This window comes from Oncorhynchus mykiss, chromosome 31 (assembly GCF_013265735.2).
Source record: "Oncorhynchus mykiss isolate Arlee chromosome 31, USDA_OmykA_1.1, whole genome shotgun sequence".
NCBI lineage: Eukaryota > Metazoa > Chordata > Actinopteri > Salmoniformes > Salmonidae > Oncorhynchus > Oncorhynchus mykiss.
In genome coordinates, this window is record NC_050571.1 from 9,118,607 (window position 1) to 9,142,002 (window position 23,396).

The 23,396-nt window shown below is 49.1% G+C and overlaps 1 protein-coding gene across 1 annotated transcript in view; it reads right to left on the bottom strand.

Annotated features, from left to right (window-relative positions):
• The window catches only part of LOC110504527 (cyclin-J), a 38,794-nt gene that overhangs the window by 11,917 nt on the left and 3,481 nt on the right, over positions 1 to 23,396 (bottom strand). The window contains exon 3 of the mRNA XM_036969785.1: positions 20,657 to 20,867. Coding sequence (XP_036825680.1) covers positions 20,657 to 20,867 — 211 coding nt within the window. The remainder of the gene's footprint in view (positions 1 to 20,656; positions 20,868 to 23,396) is intronic.

Consider the following 23,396-nt stretch of genomic DNA (forward strand, 5'->3'; position numbering starts at 1 on the left):
AGCGCAGTTCAGCATAGTTGGTTAGGAGCAGATAAAACATCAGCACCCCCCCTCCACCCCCTCTAATTCCCACCCTCCTCTCCCTCTTCCCCCATTAACCCCCTCTATAATTCCCTGCCTAGTTGTCTTAATTAAGACCAGCTGAACCAATGTGTGTGTGTAATATGCAATATATATATATATATATATATGGGCTCTTTCAAGTGTGATTTTTACTGCTGATGCCGCAGCCTGCCATTAACCCTGTAGGAGAGAGCCGTAGAGAGCCCAGCCAGCAGCCAATCACCCCAGCAGGCCTTAGGAGGCAGTTAACACATAGGCTGTAATGGAGTCTCATAACCAGAACAGGAAACAATAAGTGCTGTTCTGTTCACTCCCACCCGCTACTCCAGCTGTTTTAGCATGGGGCCGGCCCAGCCCACTCCAGCCTAGACCCAGTCTCAAGCTACACTTTCCCCATTCACCTTCATAACCTATAGGCTAGTAGTCTCGTCTGTCTGCTGGACTCCTGTGTCCACAGGCGCAGTCATAAAATGGCCATGAATACACCCCCCCCCCCCCCCCCCCCCCCCCCATCTCTACAAAACCACCTCTTACATCCTGGTAGGGACATTGTGTTGTCAGTCTCCTCCCTGTGATGGCTCTTTGGTTTACCACTTGCATTGGCTGTTGGTTGGGTGTGTGTTTTAACAAGGGATACAACAAACTATTTCAACTGAAATTACATTTCTGAAAAGAGGTAGAAGTCATAGGGTCAAAAGGTGATTTAGTACTGCAAGCTGCTTTTTAGCATTTATGTTAATTACAAGTACAACCTGTCCTGTTTCATGTCAACAAGATGAACACGGTGACTAATCTACGAGCTGTGGGAGAGAAAAAGAAAGGGTGCTTCCTCCTCTGTGAGTTCCTTCAGTCTTCCTGGCTGGAAAGTAGGTTGCTAAACGATCCTATCTAAAGAGCGAGAGAGGGTCTAGTCGGTGCTTCCTCTGCTGAGCCAAGTGTATGCCTGTCCTCTTCAGAACCTAACCTCCCTCCGGGGCTGCGGGTCGGCCCTGTGGACGTGTGTCGAGAGGCTGTAGAGAGCGCCCAGAGAGAGGTTGAAAGGTAAGAACAGCAGGATGTAGTTATGTCCTCTCTTCCCAGGTCTACTGCTGGGGGGGGGGATATTAGACTACGGCTAAAGGAGTATAGAAACCTGAGAACCTGCTGGGGGGGGGGGGGGGGGGGGATATTAGACTACGGCTAAAGGAGTATAGAAACCTGAGAACCTGCCGGGGGGGGGGGGGGGGTTAGACTACTGCTAAAGGAGTGTAGAAACCTGAGAACCTGCTGGGGGGGGGGGGGGGGGGGGGGGGGGGTATTAGACTACTGCTAAAGGAGTGTAGAAACCTGAGAACCTGCTGGGGGGGTATTAGACTACTGCTAAAGGAGTGTAGAAACCTGAGAACCTGCTGGGGGGGGGGGTATTAGACTACTGCTAAAGGAGTGTAGAAACCTGAGAACCTGCTGGGGGGGGGGGGGGGGGTATTAGACTACTGCTAAAGGCGTATAGAAACCTGAGAACCTGCTGGGGGGGGGGGGTATTAGACTACTGCTAAAGGAGTGTAGAAACCTGAGAACCTGCTGGGGGGGGGGGGGGGGTATTAGACTACTGCTAAAGGCGTATAGAAACCTGAGAACCTGCTGGGGGGGGGGGGGGGGGGGTATTAGACTACTGCTAAAGGAGTGTAGAAACCTGAGAACCTGCTGGGGGGGGGGGGGGGGGGGGGGGGTATTAGACTACTGCTAAAGGAGTGTAGAAACCTGAGAACCTGCTGGGCGGGGGGGGGTATTAGACTACTGCTAAAGGAGTATAGAAACCCGAGAACCTGCTGGGGGGGGGGGGGGTTTAGACTACTGCTAAAGGAGTATAGAAACCTGAGAACCTGCTGGGGGGGGGGGGGTATTAGACTACTGCTAAAGGAGTGTAGAAACCTGAGAACCTGCTGGGCAGGGGGTATTAGACTACTGCTAAAGGAGTGTAGGAACCTGAGAACCTGCTGGGGGGGCGGGTGGGGGGGGGGTATTAGACTACTGCTAAAGGAGTATAGAAAACTGAGAACCTGCTGGGGGGGGGGGGGGGGGGTATTAGACTACTGCTAAAGGAGTGTAGAAACCTGAGAACCTGCTGGGGGGGTATTAGACTACTGCTAAAGGAGTGTAGAAACCTGAGAACCTGCTGGGGGGGGGGGGGGGGGGGGTATTAGACTACTGCTAAAGGCGTATAGAAACCTGAGAACCTGCTGGGGGGGGGGGGGGGGTATTAGACTACTGCTAAAGGAGTGTAGAAACCTGAGAACCTGCTGGGGGGGGGGGGGGGGGGGGGGGTATTAGACTACTGCTAAAGGAGTGTAGAAACCTGAGAACCTGCTGGGGGGGGGGGGGGGGGGGGGGGGTATTAGACTACTGCTAAAGGAGTATAGAAACCTGAGAACCAGCTGGGGGGGGGGGGGGGTATTAGACTACTGCTAAAGGAGTATAGAGACCTGAGAACCTGCTGGGGGGGGGGGGTATTAGACTACTGCTAAAGGAGTGTAGAAACCTGAGAACCTGCTGGGGGGGGGGGTATTAGACTACTGCTAAAGGAGTGTAGAAACCTGAGAACCTGCTGGGGGGGGGGGGGGGTATTAGACTACTGCTAAAGGCGTATAGAAACCTGAGAACCTGCTGGGGGGGGGGGGTATTAGACTACTGCTAAAGGAGTGTAGAAACCTGAGAACCTGCTGGGGGGGGGGGGGGGGTATTAGACTACTGCTAAAGGCGTATAGAAACCTGAGAACCTGCTGGGGGGGGGGGGGGGGGGGTATTAGACTACTGCTAAAGGAGTGTAGAAACCTGAGAACCTGCTGGGGGGGGGGGGGGGGGGGGGGGGGTATTAGACTACTGCTAAAGGAGTGTAGAAACCTGAGAACCTGCTGGGCGGGGGGGGGTATTAGACTACTGCTAAAGGAGTATAGAAACCCGAGAACCTGCTGGGGGGGGGGGGGGTTTAGACTACTGCTAAAGGAGTATAGAAACCTGAGAACCTGCTGGGGGGGGGGGGGGTATTAGACTACTGCTAAAGGAGTGTAGAAACCTGAGAACCTGCTGGGCGGGGGGTATTAGACTACTGCTAAAGGAGTGTAGAAACCTGAGAACCTGCTGGGGGGGGGGGGGTATTAGACTACTGCTAAAGGAGTATAGAAAACTGAGAACCTGCTGGGGGGGGGGGGGGGGGTATTAGACTACTGCTAAAGGAGTGTAGAAACCTGAGAACCTGCTGGGGGGGTATTAGACTACTGCTAAAGGAGTGTAGAAACCTGAGAACCTGCTGGGGGGGGGGGGGGGGGTATTAGACTACTGCTAAAGGCGTATAGAAACCTGAGAACCTGCTGGGGGGGGGGGGGGGGGGGGTATTAGACTACTGCTAAAGGAGTGTAGAAACCTGAGAACCTGCTGGGGGGGGGGGGGGGGGGGGTATTAGACTACTGCTAAAGGAGTGTAGAAACCTGAGAACCTGCTGGGGGGGGGGGGGGGGTATTAGACTACTGCTAAAGGAGTATAGAAACCTGAGAACCAGCTGGGGGGGGGGGGGGGGTATTAGACTACTGCTAAAGGAGTATAGAGACCTGAGAACCTGCTGGGGGGGGGGGGTATTAGACTACTGCTAAAGGAGTGTAGAAACCTGAGAACCTGCCGGGGGGGTATTAGACTACTGCTAAAGGAGTGTAGAAACCTGAGAACCTGCCGGGGGGGGGGGTATTAGACTACTGCTAAAGGATTGTAGAAACCTGAGAACCTGCTGGGGGGGAGGGGGGGGGGGTATTAGACTACTGCTAAAGGAGTATAGAAACCTGAGAACCTGCTGGGGGGGGGGGTATTAGACTACTGCTAAAGGAGTATAGAAACCTGAGAACCTGCTGGGGGGGGGAGGGGTATTAGACTACTGCTAAAGGAGTGTAGAAACCTGAGAACCTGCTGGGGGGGGGGGGGGGGGGGGGGGGTATTAGACTACTGCTAAAGGAGTATAGAAACCTGAGAACCTGCTGGGGGGGGGGGGGGGTATTAGACTACTGCTAAAGGAGTATAGAAACCTGAGAACCTGCTGGGGGGGGGGGGGTATTAGACTACTGCTAAAGGAGTGTAGAAACCTGAGAACCTGCTGGGGGGGGGGGGGGGGGGGGTATTAGACTACTGCTAAAGGAGTATAGAAACCTGAGAACCTGCTGGGGGGGGGGGGGTATTAGACTACTGCTAAAGGAGTATAGAAACCTGAGAACCTGCTGGGGGGGGGGGGGGGGGTATTAGACTACTGCTAAAGGAGTGTAGAAACCTGAGAACTTGCTGGGGGGGTATTAGACTACTGCTAAAGGAGTGTAGAAACCTGAGAACCTGCTGGGGGGGGGGGGGGGGGGGGCTATTAGACTACTGCTAAAGGAGTGTAGAAACCTGAGAACCTGCTGGGGGGGGGGGGGGGGGGGTATTAGACTACTGCTAAAGGAGTGTAGAAACCTGAGAACCTGCTGGGGGGGGGGGGGGGGGGGTATTAGACTACTGCTAAAGGAGTGTAGAAACCTGAGAACCTGCTGGGGGGGGGGGGGGGGGTATTAGACTACTGCTAAAGGAGTGTAGAAACCTGAGAACCTGCTGGGGGGGGGGGGGGGGTATTAGACTACTGCTAAAGGAGTGTAGAAACCTGAGAACCTGCCGGGGGGGGGGGGGGGGGGGGGGGGGTATTAGACTACTGCTAAAGGAGTGTAGAAACCTGAGAACCTGCCCGGGGGGGGGGGGGGGGGGTATTAGACTACTGCCAAAGGAGTGTAGAAACCTGAGAACCTGCTGGGGGGGGTTTTAGACTACTGCTAAAGGAGTGTAGAAACCTGAGAACCTGCTGGGGGGGGTATTAGACTACTGCTAAAGGAGTGTAGAAACCTGAGAACCTGCTGGGGGGGGGGGGGGTATTAGACTACTGCTAAAGGAGTGTAGAAACCTGAGAACCTGCTGGGGGGTATTAGACTACTGCTAAAGGAGTGTAGAAACCTGAGAACCTGCTGGGGGGGGGGGGGGGTATTAGACTACTGCTAAAGGAGTGTAGAAACCTGAGAACCTGCTGGGGGGTATTAGACTACTGCTAAAGGAGTGTAGAAACCTTGGAACCTGCTGGGGGGGGGGGGGGGTATTAGACTACTGCTAAAGGAGTATAGAAACCTGAGAACCTGCTGGGGGGTATTAGACTACTGCTAAAGGAGTGTAGAAACCTGAGAACCTGCTGGGGGGGGGGGGGGGGGGTATTAGACTACTGCTAAAGGAGTATAGAAACCTGAGAACCTGCTGGGGGGTATTAGACTACTGCTAAAGGAGTGTAGAAACCTGAGAACCTGCTGGGGGGTATTAGACTACTGCTAAAGGAGTGTAGAAACCTTAGAACCTGCTGGGGGGGGGGGGGGTATTAGACTACTGCTGAAGGAGTATAGAAACCTGAGAACCTGCTGGGGGGTATTAGACTACTGCTAAAGGAGTGTAGAAACCTGAGAACCTGCTGGGGGGTATTAGACTACTGCTAAAGGAGTGTAGAAACCTGAGAACCTGCTGGGGGGGGGGTATTAGACTACTGCTAAAGGAGTGTAGAAACCTGAGAACCTGCTGGGGGGGGGTATTAGACTACTGCTAAAGGAGTGTAGAAACCTGAGAACCTGCTGGGGGGGGGGGGGGGGTATTAGTCCTACTGCTAAAGGAGTATAGAAACCTGAGAACCTGCTGGGGGGTATTAGACTACTGCTAAAGGAGTGTAGAAACCTTAGAACCTGCTGGGGGGGGGGGGGGGGGGGGGTATTAGACTACTGCTAAAGGAGTGTAGAAACCTTAGAACCTGCTGGGGGGGGGGGGGGGGTATTAGACTACTGCTAAAGGAGTATAGAAACCTGAGAACCTGCTGGGGGGTATTAGACTACTGCTAAAGGAGTGTAGAAACCTTAGAACCTGCTGGGGGGGGGGGGGGTATTAGTCCTACTGCTAAAGGAGTATAGAAACCTGAGAACCTGCTGGGGGGTATTAGACTACTGCTAAAGGAGTATAGAAACCTGAGAACCTGCTGGGGGGTATTAGACTACTGCTAAAGGAGTGTAGAAACCTGAGAACCTGCTGGGGGGTATTAGACTACTGCTAAAGGAGTGTAGAAACCTGAGAACCTGCTGGGGGGTATTAGACTACTGCTAAAGGAGTATAGAAACCTGAGAACCTGCTGGGGGGGGGGGGGATATTAGACTACTGCTAAAGGAGTATAGAAACCTGAGAACCTGCTGGGGGGGGGGTATTAGACTACTGCTAAAGGAGTGTAGAAACCTGAGAACCTGCTGGGGGGTATTAGACTACTGCTAAAGGAGTGTAGAAACCTTAGAACCTGCTGGGGGGGGGGGGGGGGGGGGTATTAGACTACTGCTAAAGGAGTATAGAAACCTGAGAACCTGCTGGGGGGTATTAGACTACTGCTAAAGGAGTGTAGAAACCTGAGAACCTGCTGGGGGGTATTAGACTACTGCTAAAGGAGTGTAGAAACCTGAGAACCTGCTGGGGGGTATTAGACTACTGCTAAAGGAGTGTAGAAACCTGAGAACCTGCTGGGGGGGGGGTATTAGACTACTGCTAAAGGAGTGTAGAAACCTGAGAACCTGCTGGGGGGGGTTTTAGACTACTGCTAAAGGAGTGTAGAAACCTGAGAACCTGCTGGGGGGGGGGTATTAGACTACTGCTAAAGGAGTGTAGAAACCTGAGAACCTGCTGGGGGGGGGGGGGGTATTAGACTACTGCTAAAGGAGTGTAGAAACCTGAGAACCTGCTGGGGGGGAGGGGGGGGGGTATTAGACTACTGCTAAAGGAGTATAGAAACCTGAGAACCTGCTGGGGGGGGGGGGTATTAGACTACTGCTAAAGGAGTATAGAAACCTGAGAACCTGCTGGGGGGGGGGGTATTAGACTACTGCTAAAGGAGTATAGAAACCTGAGAACCTGCTGGGGGGGGGGGGTATTAGACTACTGCTAAAGGAGTGTAGAAACCTGAGAACCTGCCGGGGGGTATTAGACTACTGCTAAAGGAGTATAGAAACCTGAGAACCTGCTGGGGGGGGGGGGGGGGGTATTAGACTACTGCTAAAGGAGTGTAGAAACCTGAGAACCTGCTGGGGGGGGGAGGGGTATTAGACTACTGCTAAAGGAGTGTAGAAACCTGAGAACCTGCTGGGGGGGGGGGGGGGGGGGGTATTAGACTACTGCTAAAGGAGTATAGAAACCTGAGAACCTGCTGGGGGGGGGGGGGGGGGGGGTATTAGACTACTGCTAAAGGAGTATAGAAACCTGAGAACCTGCTGGGGGGGGGGGGGTATTAGACTACTGCTAAAGGAGTGTAGAAACCTGAGAACCTGCTGGGGGGGGGGGGGGGGGGGGGGTATTAGACTACTGCTAAAGGAGTATAGAAACCTGAGAACCTGCTGGGGGGGGGGGGGTATTAGACTACTGCTAAAGGAGTATAGAAACCTGAGAACCTGCTGGGGGGGGGGGGGGGGTATTAGACTACTGCTAAAGGAGTGTAGAAACCTGAGAACTTGCTGGGGGGGTATTAGACTACTGCTAAAGGAGTGTAGAAACCTGAGAACCTGCTGGGGGGGGGGGGGGGGGGGCTATTAGACTACTGCTAAAGGAGTGTAGAAACCTGAGAACCTGCTGGGGGGGGGGGGGGGGTATTAGACTACTGCTAAAGGAGTGTAGAAACCTGAGAACCTGCTGGGGGGGGGGGGGGGGGGGGGGTATTAGACTACTGCTAAAGGAGTGTAGAAACCTGAGAACCTGCTGGGGGGGGGGGGGGGGGGTATTAGACTACTGCTAAAGGAGTGTAGAAACCTGAGAACCTGCTGGGGGGGGGGGGGGGGTATTAGACTACTGCTAAAGGAGTGTAGAAACCTGAGAACCTGCCGGGGGGGGGGGGGGGGGGGGTATTAGACTACTGCTAAAGGAGTGTAGAAACCTGAGAACCTGCCCGGGGGGGGGGGGGGGTATTAGACTACTGCCAAAGGAGTGTAGAAACCTGAGAACCTGCTGGGGGGGGTTTTAGACTACTGCTAAAGGAGTGTAGAAACCTGAGAACCTGCTGGGGGGGGGTATTAGACTACTGCTAAAGGAGTGTAGAAACCTGAGAACCTGCTGGGGGGGGGGGGGGTATTAGACTACTGCTAAAGGAGTGTAGAAACCTGAGAACCTGCTGGGGGGTATTAGACTACTGCTAAAGGAGTGTAGAAACCTGAGAACCTGCTGGGGGGGGGGGGGGGGTATTAGACTACTGCTAAAGGAGTGTAGAAACCTGAGAACCTGCTGGGGGGTATTAGACTACTGCTAAAGGAGTGTAGAAACCTTAGAACCTGCTGGGGGGGGGGGGGTATTAGACTACTGCTAAAGGAGTATAGAAACCTGAGAACCTGCTGGGGGGTATTAGACTACTGCTAAAGGAGTGTAGAAACCTGAGAACCTGCTGGGGGGGGGGGGGGGGGGGTATTAGACTACTGCTAAAGGAGTATAGAAACCTGAGAACCTGCTGGGGGGTATTAGACTACTGCTAAAGGAGTGTAGAAACCTGAGAACCTGCTGGGGGGTATTAGACTACTGCTAAAAGAGTGTAGAAACCTTAGAACCTGCTGGGGGGGGGGGGGGGTATTAGACTACTGCTGAAGGAGTATAGAAACCTGAGAACCTGCTGGGGGGTATTAGACTACTGCTAAAGGAGTGTAGAAACCTGAGAACCTGCTGGGGGGTATTAGACTACTGCTAAAGGAGTGTAGAAACCTGAGAACCTGCTGGGGGGGGGGGTATTAGACTACTGCTAAAGGAGTGTAGAAACCTGAGAACCTGCTGGGGGGGGGGGTATTAGACTACTGCTAAAGGAGTGTAGAAACCTGAGAACCTGCTGGGGGGGGGTATTAGACTACTGCTAAAGGAGTGTAGAAACCTGAGAACCTGCTGGGGGGGGGTATTAGACTACTGCTAAAGGAGTGTAGAAACCTGAGAACCTGCTGGGGGGGGGGTATTAGACTACTGCTAAAGGAGTGTAGAAACCTGAGAACCTGCTGGGGGGGGGGGGGGGGGTATTAGTCCTACTGCTAAAGGAGTATAGAAACCTGAGAACCTGCTGGGGGGTATTAGACTACTGCTAAAGGAGTGTAGAAACCTTAGAACCTGCTGGGGGGGGGGGGGGGGGGGGGGGGTATTAGACTACTGCTAAAGGAGTGTAGAAACCTTAGAACCTGCTGGGGGGGGGGGGGGGGGTATTAGACTACTGCTAAAGGAGTATAGAAACCTGAGAACCTGCTGGGGGGTATTAGACTACTGCTAAAGGAGTGTAGAAACCTTAGAACCTGCTGGGGGGGGGGGGGGGGGGGGGGTATTAGACTACTGCTAAAGGAGTATAGAAACCTGAGAACCTGCTGGGGGGTATTAGACTACTGCTAAAGGAGTGTAGAAACCTGAGAACCTGCTGGGGGGTATTAGACTACTGCTAAAGGAGTGTAGAAACCTGAGAACCTGCTGGGGGGTATTAGACTACTGCTAAAGGAGTATAGAAACCTGAGAACCTGCTGGGGGGGGGGGGGATATTAGACTACTGCTAAAGGAGTATAGAAACCTGAGAACCTGCTGGGGGGGGGGGTATTAGACTACTGCTAAAGGAGTGTAGAAACCTGAGAACCTGCTGGGGGGTATTAGACTACTGCTATAGGAGTGTAGAAACCTTAGAACCTGCTGGGGGGGGGGGGGGGGGGGTATTAGACTACTGCTAAAGGAGTATAGAAACCTGAGAACCTGCTGGGGGGTATTAGACTACTGCTAAAGGAGTGTAGAAACCTGAGAACCTGCTGGGGGGTATTAGACTACTGCTAAAGGAGTGTAGAAACCTGAGAACCTGCTGGGGGGTATTAGACTACTGCTAAAGGAGTGTAGAAACCTGAGAACCTGCTGGGGGGGGGGTATTAGACTACTGCTAAAGGAGTGTAGAAACCTGAGAACCTGCTGGGGGGGGTTTTAGACTACTGCTAAAGGAGTGTAGAAACCTGAGAACCTGCTGGGGGGGGGGTATTAGACTACTGCTAAAGGAGTGTAGAAACCTGAGAACCTGCTGGGGGGGGGGGGGGGGTATTAGACTACTGCTAAAGGAGTGTAGAAACCTGAGAACCTGCTGGGGGGGGGGTATTAGACTACTGCTAAAGGAGTGTAGAAACCTGAGAACCTGCTGGGGGGGGGGGGGGGTATTAGACTACTGCTAAAGGAGTGTAGAAACCTGAGAACCTGCTGGGGGGGGGGGGGGGGTATTAGACTACTGCTAAAGGAGTGTAGAAACCTGAGAACCTGCTGGGGGGGTATTAGACTACTGCTAAAGGAGTGTAGAAACCTGAGAACCTGCTGGTGGGGGGGGGGGGTATTAGACTACTGCTAAAGGAGTGTAGAAACCTGAGAACCTGCTGGGGGGGTATTAGACTACTGCTCATTAAAGTCACAGAGAGGAGACAACAGTTACGGTCTTCATTAAAGTCACAGACAGGAAAAGAGACTACCGTTACAGTCTTCCTCTCTACCTCACCCACTGAGACAGACTTTATTGATTTCTATGAATGACAGCTACATCCTGTCACTGCACTCTTCATTAAAACAAATCACCTCTTCTGAAGGAGTTTATGTGAAGGGGGGGGAAACTATTTTAGCACGGTTTGCCTATAAACTAGACGTAGATGATTCAGTCTAAAAAGTACACACTTCAACACTCAGTGTTTTTATTTTATTTAACTAGACAGTTAAGAAGAAAATAAATCTTATTTTATGACGGCCTACCCCGGCCAAACCCGGACAGCGCTGTGCCAATTGTGCGCCGCCCTACGGGACTCCCAATCACGGCCGGATGCGATACAGCCTGGATCAATAAATCAAACTACAAATACCTACTCAACATCCACCAACCCCATTTCTCAAGCCTAATAGGTAGGGAGCCTTCAGAAAGTATTCACACCCCTTAACTTATTCCACGTTTTGTTACAGGCTGAATTCAGAACATATTTTATATCACTGTTTTCATCAACCATCTACACACAATGCCACATAATTACAAAGTGAAAATAAGTTTATATTTTACATAAGTATTCACACCCGAATAATACTTGGTAGAAACACCTTTGGCCACTATTACAGCCGTGAGTCTTTCTGGGTAAGCCTAAGAGTTTCACACCTGGATTGTACAACATGTGCCCATCATTCTTTTCAGAATCCTTCAAGGTCATTTAGGACCATAACAGAACCAAAACACAAGAATCACAGATAGAACAACCTTAAATTTATTGTGGACAAAAATTCCTATACTTACAATGCACTTTGCCTTTCAGAATCAATTGGTAATGAGACTCAAATTCTTATAGATTCTCTTGTAGAGTATCCTAAACGAGCTCACTGAAGTGTATTAATCATTTGCAGGTCTTGGCCATAGATTTTCAAGTAAATGTAGGTGAAAACTGTAACTTGGCCACTCAGAGACATTCACAGTCTTCTTGGTAAGCATCTCCACTGTATATTTTGCCTTGTGTTCTGGGTTATTTTCCTACTGAAAGAGGAATTCATCTCCCAGTGTCTGGTGGAAAGCAGACTGAACCAGATTTTCCTCTAGGATTTTGCCTATGCGTAGCTCCATTCTGTTTATTTATTTATCCTGAAAAACTCCCCAGTTCTACAAGCATACCCATAACACTTTGTATTTAGGACAAAAATCTAATGGCTTTGCCAATTTGTTTTTCAGTATTACTTCAGTGCCTTGTTGCAAACTGGATACAATATGATTTATTCTGTACAGGTTTCCTTCTTTTCACTCTGTCAATTAGGTTAGTATTGTAGAGTAACTATAATGTTGTTGATCCATACTCAGTGTTTTCCTATCACAGCCATTAAACTCTGTATCTGTTGTAAAGTCAACGTTGGCCTCATGGTGAAATCCCTGAGCGGTTTCCTTCCTCTCCCAACAACTGAGTTAGGAAGGACGCCTGTATCTTTGTAGTGACTGGGTGTATTGATACACCATCCAAAGTGTAATTAATATCACCATGCTCAAAGGGATATTCAATGTCTGCTCTTTATTTTTACCCATCTACCAATAGGTGCCCTTCTTTGCGAAGCATTGGAAAACCTCCCTGGTCTTTGTGGTTGAATGTGTTCTTAATTCCCTGCTCGACTGAGGGACCTTACAGATAAGTGTGTGTGTGTGTGTGTGTGTGTGTGTGTGTGTGTGTGTGTGTGTGTGTGTGTGTGGTACAACATTTTCTTTGTTAATAAAATACTATTATTGCGCACAGAGCGAATCCATGCAACTTGTTAACCACACGTTTACTCCTGAACATATTTAGGCTTGCCATAACAAAGGGGTTGAATACTTATTGACTCAAGACAATTCAGCTTTTCATTTGCTAGTTAGTAAACATGTTGATAAACATAACTCCACTTATGGGGTATTGTGTGTAGGCCAGTCACAAGAAATTGCGATTGAATCCATTTTAAATTCAGGCTGTAACACAACAAAATGTTTCTGAAGTCCATCTCTCCCTCCCCCTCCCTCTAATTTGCCGGCTCGTCTTTCATTCAGATGAAATTGGTCACAGCTCCACCACAACCCCCCCCCCCCCCAATGAGTGTGTTCGTCCTATACGCTCTGCCGGTTAACACAATGTAGACGCACACTGACCTCTGACCTCAAGTGCCCAACGCTTGTGTGACCAGGAAGAATCCTCGGCCCTCTGCCGTCTCATCTCCTGTCCAAGGCCTAGGGGTCTGGAACACTTTTGGGGCGAGGGAGAGGGGAAGAAGGGAGGGGTTGTGGGGGAAATGGTGACACACCCCCCCCCCCCACATCATACTCTGCCTCTGGCAATCATAGCCCCAGCCCCCCCCCCCCAAAGTGAAACACTAATCAATAACAAATGGCATCATGACATTTCAGTCCTAGCCTGGTATTTGTGTAAGAAACAAAAGACCTCTATAGAACCAGAACACAAAGTCCTTAAATAATACATCAATGGCATTAAATCTAAATCTAATCACATTAAATAATCAAACTAGCCTACATTTTTTGGGAAGGGAAAAAAACACAGCATTGAAAGAAATCACTGTCGTAGATCACAGCCATTTTACCGTCAACTCCTAATTCCTTTAATTATCAGACCACAGATTAATTATCTCATCAGAGAGACAGACAAAGAGAGGAGAGGAGAAACTGCGGGAGTCCCCTGTTAATCTACATATCGAGAGGGTCAGTTCAAACATGCCCCCCTTCCAATTCCTCCCTGTTAAACATCAGCGATCGGCATCTCTTTGAAGCACCGCTCAGCTCGTTTCTGCACCCCCACCCCCAGGGGTGGAGGTGGAAGGGGGGGGTAGAGGTGCTTTAGGGGCCCCAGCCCAGTCTCTGCCTGGGCCCTGACGAGGTGAGTGGGACTCAGAGGAAACACTCCTAGCAGTGGGGCTATGGTAGAGGATAAGGCCATCTGAAACACTCCTAGCAGTGGGGCTACGGTGGAGGATAAGGCCATCTGAAACACCCCTAGCAGTGGGGCTACGGTGGAGGATAACTCCATCTGAAACACTCCTAGCAGTGGGGCTATGGTGGAGGATAAGGCCATCTGAAACACTCCTAGCAGTGGGGCTATGGTGGAGGATAAGGCCATCTGAAACACTCCTAGCAGTGGGGCTATGGAGGAGGATAAGGCCATCTGAAACACTCCTAGCAGTGGGGCTATGGAGGAGGATAAGGCCATCTGAAACACTCCTAGCAGTGGGGCTACGGTGGAGGATAAGGCCATCTGAAACACCCCTAGCAGTGGGGCTATGGTGGAGGATAAGGCCATCTGAAACACTCCTAGCAGTGGGGCTATGGAGGAGGATAAGGCCATCTGAAACACTCCTAGCAGTGGGGCTATGGTGGAGGATAAGGCCATCTGAAACACTCCTAGCAGTGGGGCTATGGAGGAGGATAACTCCATCTGAAACACCCCTAGCAGTGGGGCTACGGTGGAGGATAAGGCCATCTGAAACACCCCTAGCAGTGGGGCTACGGTGGAGGATAACTCCATCTGAAACACTCCTAGCAGTGGGGCTATGGAGGAGGATAACTCCATCTGAAACACCCCTAGCAGTGGGGCTACGGTGGAGGATAAGGCCATCTGAAACACCCCTAGCAGTGGGGCTACGGTGGAGGATAACTCCATCTGAAACACTCCTAGCAGTGGGGCTATGGTGGAGGATAAGGCCATCTGAAACACTCCTAGCAGTGGGGCTACGGTGGAGGATAAGGCCATCTGAAACACTCCTAGCAGTGGGGCAATGGTGGAGGATAAGACCATCTGAATGGAGATCTAGTCAGATAAGACACTAAGTAGAAGCCTGAAGCCTCTACATGTCAACCTCGCTTGCAGCCAGTCACATAAATACACAATTGCACAGACAAAACACACGACAACCTCCACCCCCATGTCTATGCACCCCTCCCCCACCCTGGGCTGGCTGGCCGGCTGCTCCTGTTGACGGGCTTTTGTTTGGGCCTGACTCAGGGAGCATATGGCAGGTGGCTCTCTCCCTCCACACACACACACAGTCCCTCCCAACCCTCGGGCCCCCAGGCAGGCCTGCTGCAATGTGTGTGGGTTGGATGGGGTGTAGCTGCTCTTTTTAAAGCCCCTACTCTGTAACACAAACCATCAGCCAACTTATTGCAGGTCATCCACAGCCGGCGCACACACACACACAGATAACCATTAGAAAACATTCAAACCCACCCACTGAACCCATTCAACCAATGCACCAGCATCACACTACACGGTTACAGCTACTAGGCTCCATGTAGCAGGACAGCATCACACTACACGGTTACAGCTACTACGCTCCATGTTGCAAGACAGCATCACGCTACACAGTTACAGCTACTAGGCTCCATGTAGCAGGACAGCATCACGCTACACAGTTACAGCTATGAGGCTCCATGTAGCAGGACAGCATCATGCTACAAGGTTACAGCTATGAGGCTCCATGTAGCAGGACAGCATCACGCTACACAGTTACAGCTATGAGGCTCCATGTAGCAGGACAGCAGCATGGGAGACATCCTGAATAATACACAGCTTAGAACTAACTGTCAACTGCCAGCTGACCTCAATGAGAGGGAACAGACAGAGATATTACAATACAACATGATCTGACCTCGTTGAGATTGCATGAACATAGTGCTGTATATCTATTGGAGATACACCACTTCTGACCTCATCAGGCGACAGTGTTTACATGTAGATGCCACTACACTGTGAAAAAAATAAATAGAGCCAAACTCACTGACTGCAGAGAGAGAGAAAAAAGGTCCAGTCTCCAGGACCACAATTCCATCTAGACACCATTGCCCGAGAGCACACAAACAACTATACATATCTCGGCCTAAACTTCAGCGCCACAGGTAACTTCCACAAAGCTGTGAACGATCTGAGAGAGAAGACAAGGAGGGTCTTCTACGCCATCAACAAACACTAACAAACCCCACAGAGCCCCAAGATAGAAACATAAATTAGACCCAACCAAATCATGAGAAAACAAAAAGATAAATTACTTGACACATGGAAAGAATTAACAAAAAAAAGTGCAAACTAGAATGCTACTTGACCCTAAACAGAGAGTACACAGTGGCAGAATACCTGACCACTGTAACTGACTCAAAGCTTTGACTATGTGCAGACTCAGTGAGCATAGCCTTGCTATTGAGAACATAGCCTGTCTTCTCTTGAGAGCCAGGTCTGCCTATGTGCACACTGCCTACAAAATGAGGTGGAAACTGAGCTGCACTTCCTAACCTCCTGCCCAATGTATGACCATATTAAAAGATACATATTTCCCTCAGATTACACAGACCAAAGAATCCGAAAACAAATCAAATTTTGATAAACTCCCATATCTACTGGGTGAAATACCAGTGTGACATCACAGCAGCTAGATGTGTGACCTGTTGCCACAAGAAAAGGGCAACCAGTGAAGAACAAACACCATTGTAAATACAACCCATATTTATGCTTATTTATTTTCCCCTTTCGCACTTGAACTTTTGTGAGTGTAATCTTTAACTATTTCACTTGCTTTGGCAATGTTTCCCATGCCAATAAAGCCCTTGAATTGTGTGTGTGTGTGTGTGTGTGTGTGTGTGTGAGAGCAAGTCACAAGTGTATGATTTTATTAGTGAGAACAAATAGCTGCTCTGCAGGGCAGAGTGGTCTGACTTCAGGGACAGAAGAGAAGGATGCCAGGAAGAGCCATGTTGGAAGTCAGTGGGCCACTGTGCATGGAGGGGGAGGGGGGGGGGTCAATGCAAATAGTCCAGGTGGCCAATTGATTAATTGTTGAGCAGGCTTGGGGGGGTAGAAGCTGTTAAGGAGTCTTTTGGACCTAAACTTTGTGCTCCGATAACGCTTGCCGTGCGGTAGCAAAAGAGAACGATCCATGACTCGAGTCTTTGACAACTTTTGGGGGGCTTTCCTCTGACACCGCCTGGTATCGAGGTCCTGGATGGGGCCTTCCTCTGGCACCGCCTGGTATCTAGGTCCTGGATGGGGCCTTCCTCTGGCACCGCCTGGTATCTAGGTCCTGGATGGGGCCTTCCTCTGGCACCGCCTGGTATCTAGGTCCTGGATGGCAGGAAAATTGTCCCCAGTGATGTATGCATTAACCTCTGTAGCGCCTTACAGCCGAGCAGTTGCCATACCAGACGGTGATGCAACCGGTCAGGATGCTCTCGATGGTGCAGCTGTGGAACTTTGAGAATCTGGGGACCCATGCCTCTTCAGTCTCTTGAAGTGTGTCTGGATGTGTTTGGACCATGATAGTTTGTTGGTGATGTGGACACCAAGGAACTTGAAACTCTCGACCCGCTCCACTACAGCCCTGTCAATGTTAATGGGACGTGTTCGGCCCTCCTTTTCCTGTAGTCCACGATCAGCTCATTGGTCTTGCACACATTGAGGGAGAGGTTGTTATCCTGGCACCACACCACCTATAAGCAGTCTCATTGTTGTTGGTGATCAGGCTGACAGTTTGTTGGTTGATGTGAACACCAAGTAGTTCACTACTTTTGACTGGGGCCAATGGGGTGTCTAGTCTTTTGGCATCTACGAGCGCCATTGAAATGATCCGACAATTCAAAGGGTAAGAATTCCTTTAGGAAAAAGGCTTTGATGAAAGGATGTTAAAATACGCAGAAGGACTTTATACAATAGGTCTCCTGACCCTGTGGTTGTGACTGGGAAGAAGAAGTTGGGACACTCCATTTCCTTCCTGTCGCAAATGGAACACGGACAAATACAAACCACAATTTTCTTTACCTTGGTTTTTGTGAATGTCTATGAAAACACACACATCGTTCAAACACAGGGAGAGAGAGAGGTGGAGGAGAGAGACCAGAGAGCGATAGAGATGGAGAGATACTACCAATAGGCTAACAGGATTAAGTGCTGACTGTTGAGAGGTACAATTGAGAGTGTGATTAATTAACCTAGCGCAGAAGCCTGTGGAATTTTAACAAAGACAATGTGTTCCTTTCAAAAGACTATGTACCAAACAACAACACTATTCCCTATATAGTGCACTATTTTGGACCAGGGCCCATAGGGCACGGGTCAAAAGTAGTGCATTACATAGGGAATAGGGTGCCATTTGGGACACAGCGAACGAGCCCAGAGCAAAGCTGGCATCAGACCTGAAACCCAGCAGGACCGGAGTACTGAACAACCAACCAGTCAGAGAAGTTGAGTTAATTAATTAGGCCAGATTCCAGCACCTCAGGAGATTAAACAGCAAACCCAATCAGGACAACCTTGAATCAAACAGCCCTTTCAAGCCTTCATCAATCACACAGAGCTGATCCCTAGAGTCCGACTCTGTTCTCTCACTGAAAGAAGCAATCAAAAGATTCCATTCATTCGTCTAGTAAGAGAATCCTCTAACAGGATTTTTGGTCGATATATTTTCATCTTTTCATTTAGTCTTCCAGTAAACTCTATGAGCTCCCCGAAGCCTCACACACACACACACACACGTCTCCCCAGTGAGCGGGCCCCGTCCCAGACTCACAGTTTGATGGCATCATTAGTGTAATTACCCATGATGCTCTGTGAGCTGTGTTAATGTACAGAGTCACAGACTAGCCGTTAATCACCATACACACACACACACACACACACACACACCCACTTACAGCAACTACTCCTACACATAGTAACAGCAGTAGAAGCCTAGATCATGGTATATAATCTGACTCCAAGATCACAAACAGCTATCTGACAAAACCCAGGTCCAAGTTTTCTTTGTGTCTTTATTCCTGCTCTAGTGGGTTTCATACGCTTTGCTGTGTAGGACATTCATTTAGACGGGTGCCATCAGGACATTCATTTAGACGGGTGCCATCAGGACATTCATTTAGACGGGTGCCATCAGGACATTCATTTAGACGGGTGCCATCAGGACATTCATTTAGACGGGTGCCATCAGGACATTCATTTAGACGGGTGCCATCAAGACATTCATTTAGACGGGTGCCATCAGGACATTGATTTAGACGGGTGCCATCAGGATATTCATTTAGACGGGTGCCATCAGGACATTCATTTAGACGGGTGCCATCAGGAACGACTAAAGACAAAACCCCCCCAGACGTGTTATCAAAGGGCAGGATCAAAGCTACGTGCATGAAGACGTACCGACACAGGTGTAGGATAATCCTCACCAAATCACAGACAGACTGGGTTTCTAGCTAAACAATGTGAAAAGCCACAGCAACACAAATGACATGGGGTTTTCCAGCCATCCATCGTCTGGAAACTGGAGTAAATGATCACTGAAGGTATTGGATGGGAACATAGTGTGTTATAACTTCTTATAACCATTCAACAGTTTATGAAACGTGCTGCGAGAACAAGATGGCGCTGACAGACATGGCAGCCCCACTTCTAGATACTAAGCAACTTTGCAGTATTTTGTTTTTTTGTCTGTTATTTCTTAGGCCAGAATGTTTTTTGTGTGTTATTACACAGAGCAGGAAATATATTTTGGATATCAGAGCAGCGGTCACTCACCAGCATTACGACGTTTCTGAATTGGATCCTTTGTTCGTACACACCAAGGGCAATTGAACTTATCCCAGAGGCTGCTCAAAGATGCCACCGGCGGAGAAGAGGTAGTCTGAGCGGACTTCTAGTCCAACTCAGGAAGCGTGCACACCATCCTCCACTTCCGAGTATATTACCCGCTAATGTTCAGTCTCTGGACAATAAAGTAGACAATACTCAGCGCGAGGATCTCCTTCCAGAGAGACATCAGGGACAGTAACATACTTTGTTTCACGGACTCATGGCTCTCTCCAAACATACTGTCCCCGTCCATACAGCCAGTTGGGCTCAGTACATCGCACAGACAGGAATAAATATCTCTCTGGGAAGAAGAAAGGCGGCACTGTATGTTTCAAGTCCTTTGGTTCAACCTACCTAGAATACCTCACAATCAAATGTCGACTGTATTACCTCCCAAGAGAATTCTCTTTGGTTATAGTCACAGACGTGTATATTCCCCCTCAAGCCAATACCACGATGGCCCTCAAGGAACTACACTGGACTTTATGCAAACTGGAAACCACATATCCTTGAGGCAGCATTTATTGTGGCTGGGGATTTTAACAAAGGAAATTTGGAGAAGGTGAAAAGCTTCAAGTTCCTCAGCGTACACGTCACTGAACCTGAAACGGTCCACCCACACAGTGTGGTGAAGAACGCACAATAACCTCAGGAGGCTGAAGAAATTTGGCTCGTCACCTAAAACCCTCACAAACTTTTACAGATGCACAATTGAGAGCATCTTGTCGGGCTGTATCACCGCCTGGTAGGGCAACTGCACCGCCCAAAACCACAGGGATCTCCAAAGGGTGGTGCAGTCTGCCCAAAGCATCACTGGGGGCAAACTACCGTCCCTCTCGGACACCTACAGCACCCGATGTCACAGGAAGGCCAAGAAGATCATCAAGGACATCAACCACCAGAGCCACTGCCTGTTCATCCCTCTATTATCCAGAAGGCAAGGTCAGTACAGGTGCATCAAGGCTGGGACCGAGAGACTGATAAACAGCTTCTATCTCAAGGCCATCAGACTTAAATAGCCACCACCCGGTTACTCAACCCTGCACCTTAGAGGCTGCTGTCCTATATACAGACATGGAATCACTGGCCACTTTAATAATGGATCACTAGTCACTAAGAATGTTTACATACTGCTTTACTCATTTCATATGTATATACAGTATTCTATTCTACTGTATTTCAGTCAATGCCATTCCGACATTGTTCGTCCTAATATTTATATATATATTAATTCCATTATTTTACTTTTAGATGTGTGTATTGTTAGATACTACTGCACTGGTGGAGCTTGGCACACAACCATTTCACGACACCTGCAATAACATCTGCTAAATATGTGTATGTGACCAATACAATTTGATTGGACTGTCAACTGAAGGAAACTGGCAGAGCATTATTCTGTAAAGAATCATGGTACTTACTGGCAAGGAGCAGGCAGGACAGAGCGATGACGTAGAGCTGTTTGACGGCCACATCGTAGTGATCCATGAACAGGTCCAGTAGGTAGACAGACAGGTGTCTGGCTGTAGGACACAGCTGGTAGCGGTTCGACAGTATGGCCAGTAGGTCTGCAAAGTACCGACGCATCCCTATCTGAGGGGAGTGGGCCCGGTACACAGGCAGCTTCAACTCCTAGAGGGAGAGGAAGATAGCGAGGGAGAGGAAGGAGAGGAGGAGAAGGTAGAGGGAAGAGAAACAAGGTGGAGAGAGAGAATTAACACAGGGTCATTAATTAACATTAATATGGGTTCAAACACAATATGGGTTATAACATTAATATAGGTTCAAACACAATATGGGTTCTAACACATTCATACAGGTTCTAACACATTCTAACACATTAATATGGGTTCTAACACAAATATAGGTTCTAACACATTAATATATAGGTATATTAATAAATAGGTTCTAACACATTAATACGGGTTCTAACAGGTTCAAACACAATATGGGTTCTAACACATGAATATAGGTTCTAACACATGAATATAGGTTCTAACACATGAATATGGGTTCTAACAGGTTCAAACACATTAATATGGGTTCTAACACACGTTCTAAAACATTAATATAGGTTCTAACACATTATAGGTTCTAACTAGAGGTCGACCGATTAATCGGAATGGCCAATCTTGCAACCTTACAGTTAACTAGTCCAACGCTCTAACCACCTGCCTCTCATTGCACTCCACGATGCAGCCAGACAGTATGCGCTCTATGGTGCTCCTGTAGAACACAGAGGACAGGGGACAGGCTGATTTTCCTCAGCCTCCTGAGGTTAAAGAGTCGCTGTCTTCTTCACCAGGGTGTCCGTGTGGTTTGACCATTTCAGCTCCTCAGAGATGTGTATGTGGAGGAACGTGAAGTTGACGACTGTTTCCTTGGTAGCCCCAGTGAATGAGGATGGGTGCGTGCCCAACCTGGTCCCTCCTAAAGTCCACAACCAGCTCCTCTGTTTTGCTGACGATGAGGAAGAGGTTGTTTACCCCGCACCACGCTGTCAGAGTGCCTACCTCCTCCCTGTAGGCCAGTCTCGTCGTTGTTGGTAATCAGGCCTACTACTGTCGTATCGTCAGCGAACTTGATGGAGTTGGAACTGTGTGAGGTCACACAGTCATGGGTATCCAGGGAATTCAGCGGGGGGACTGAGGACGCACCATTGTGGGTCCAGCATGTTGAGGATCAGTGTGGAAGAGGTAATGTTGCCAACCTTTACAACTTGGGAGGGCGGCCCGTCAGAAAGTCCAGGAACCCGTTACACAGGGAGGAGATCAGTCCCCGGGCAGTGAGATCTGTGGCGGGCTTAGAGGGCATGATGGTCTTCAAGGTAGAGTTGTAATACATAAACAGCATCCTCAGAAATGCATTCTTCATGCACATAGTCCTCGATGTCTTCAGGGTTTGTCCTCGGCAGCTCCGAGTCGTTTTGTTCCAAGTATGAGAAAAAGATGTTTAGCTTGTCCAGTGGGGCGGCATTGGTGTCCGCAAAGTGACTGGCTTTCTTTTGTAACCCGTGATCGTTAGAAGCCCCTGCCACATGGACCTCGTATCCAACCCGCTGAATTGCTCCTCCACTTTGTCTCTATACTTGTGTCTCATCATCTTGATCGATCTGTGTAGGTTGTATTTGTACCGTTTAACAATACAATTGTCCCCTGGTCACCATTGTCCCCTGGTCACCATGCCGCGTTCATAAGCAGCATCTCTCCTTCAGTTTCCCGACAAGGCTGCCATCAATCCATAGTTTTGGATTTGGGTATATTTTGAAAGACACCGTTGGTATCACATAATCTACACATTTTTTGAATGAATTGGCATGTTTATTGATGTTATTCCCAGAGGCAACCTGGAACGTATTCAAGTCCACGTGATCAAAACATGTCATGGAGCATGGATTCCGATAATGTTGTACAGAAGTGAAACCGGAACGTCCCCCTCGAGACAGGGTTCCCCATGGTGGATAAGCGGAGGGGGTGCTAAGGATGCATGGTGGTTCAACAGTAGGGGTTATGTTAAACCCCTAGCACATCTCCCATTCATGTTCAATTAGCAGCTGGCGTTTCAAAGGACAAAATTCGAAGAGAAGACATTACTATTGAACTACAGGACTCTGGTCAAAAGTGGTGCACTATTTTTTATTTATTTTTAAAACACACCCCAAGGACGTACCCAGTGTCCTCCTAGTCAACCATATACTGTAGCATAGGGGAATAGAGGAGTGTCGCGTGAGCTTTCAGCTTAAAGATGCATTTGGCAAGGGGAGCGATAAAAACAAACTTCTTCAACTCGCAATGTACTGCCTTTAATGCTTTATGAGTCTGTCTCTATCCTTTGGTTATACAATAAATGCTTTGTTTCTCCTCCTTCATACCACACACAGATGGATATTTGATCTAAAAAAACACAACAACAAGGGCTTTATAATGTGGATTTATTTCATATCAGATTAAATAAGGGATGGATTCATCTTTTTACGTAGTGCTGTACCAGTTTGTGGTTTGCTGCTACAGGCACACGGAAAACATCCACTAAAAACACAGGTTACTATTGTTGTCTACTTCAGAGACAGAGAGCCCACTTCCCTTCCCTAAGGGTTGTCCAAACAACAAACACTACCCTACCCGTAAACCTAATCTTTACTGGACACTGACGCCGTAGTGG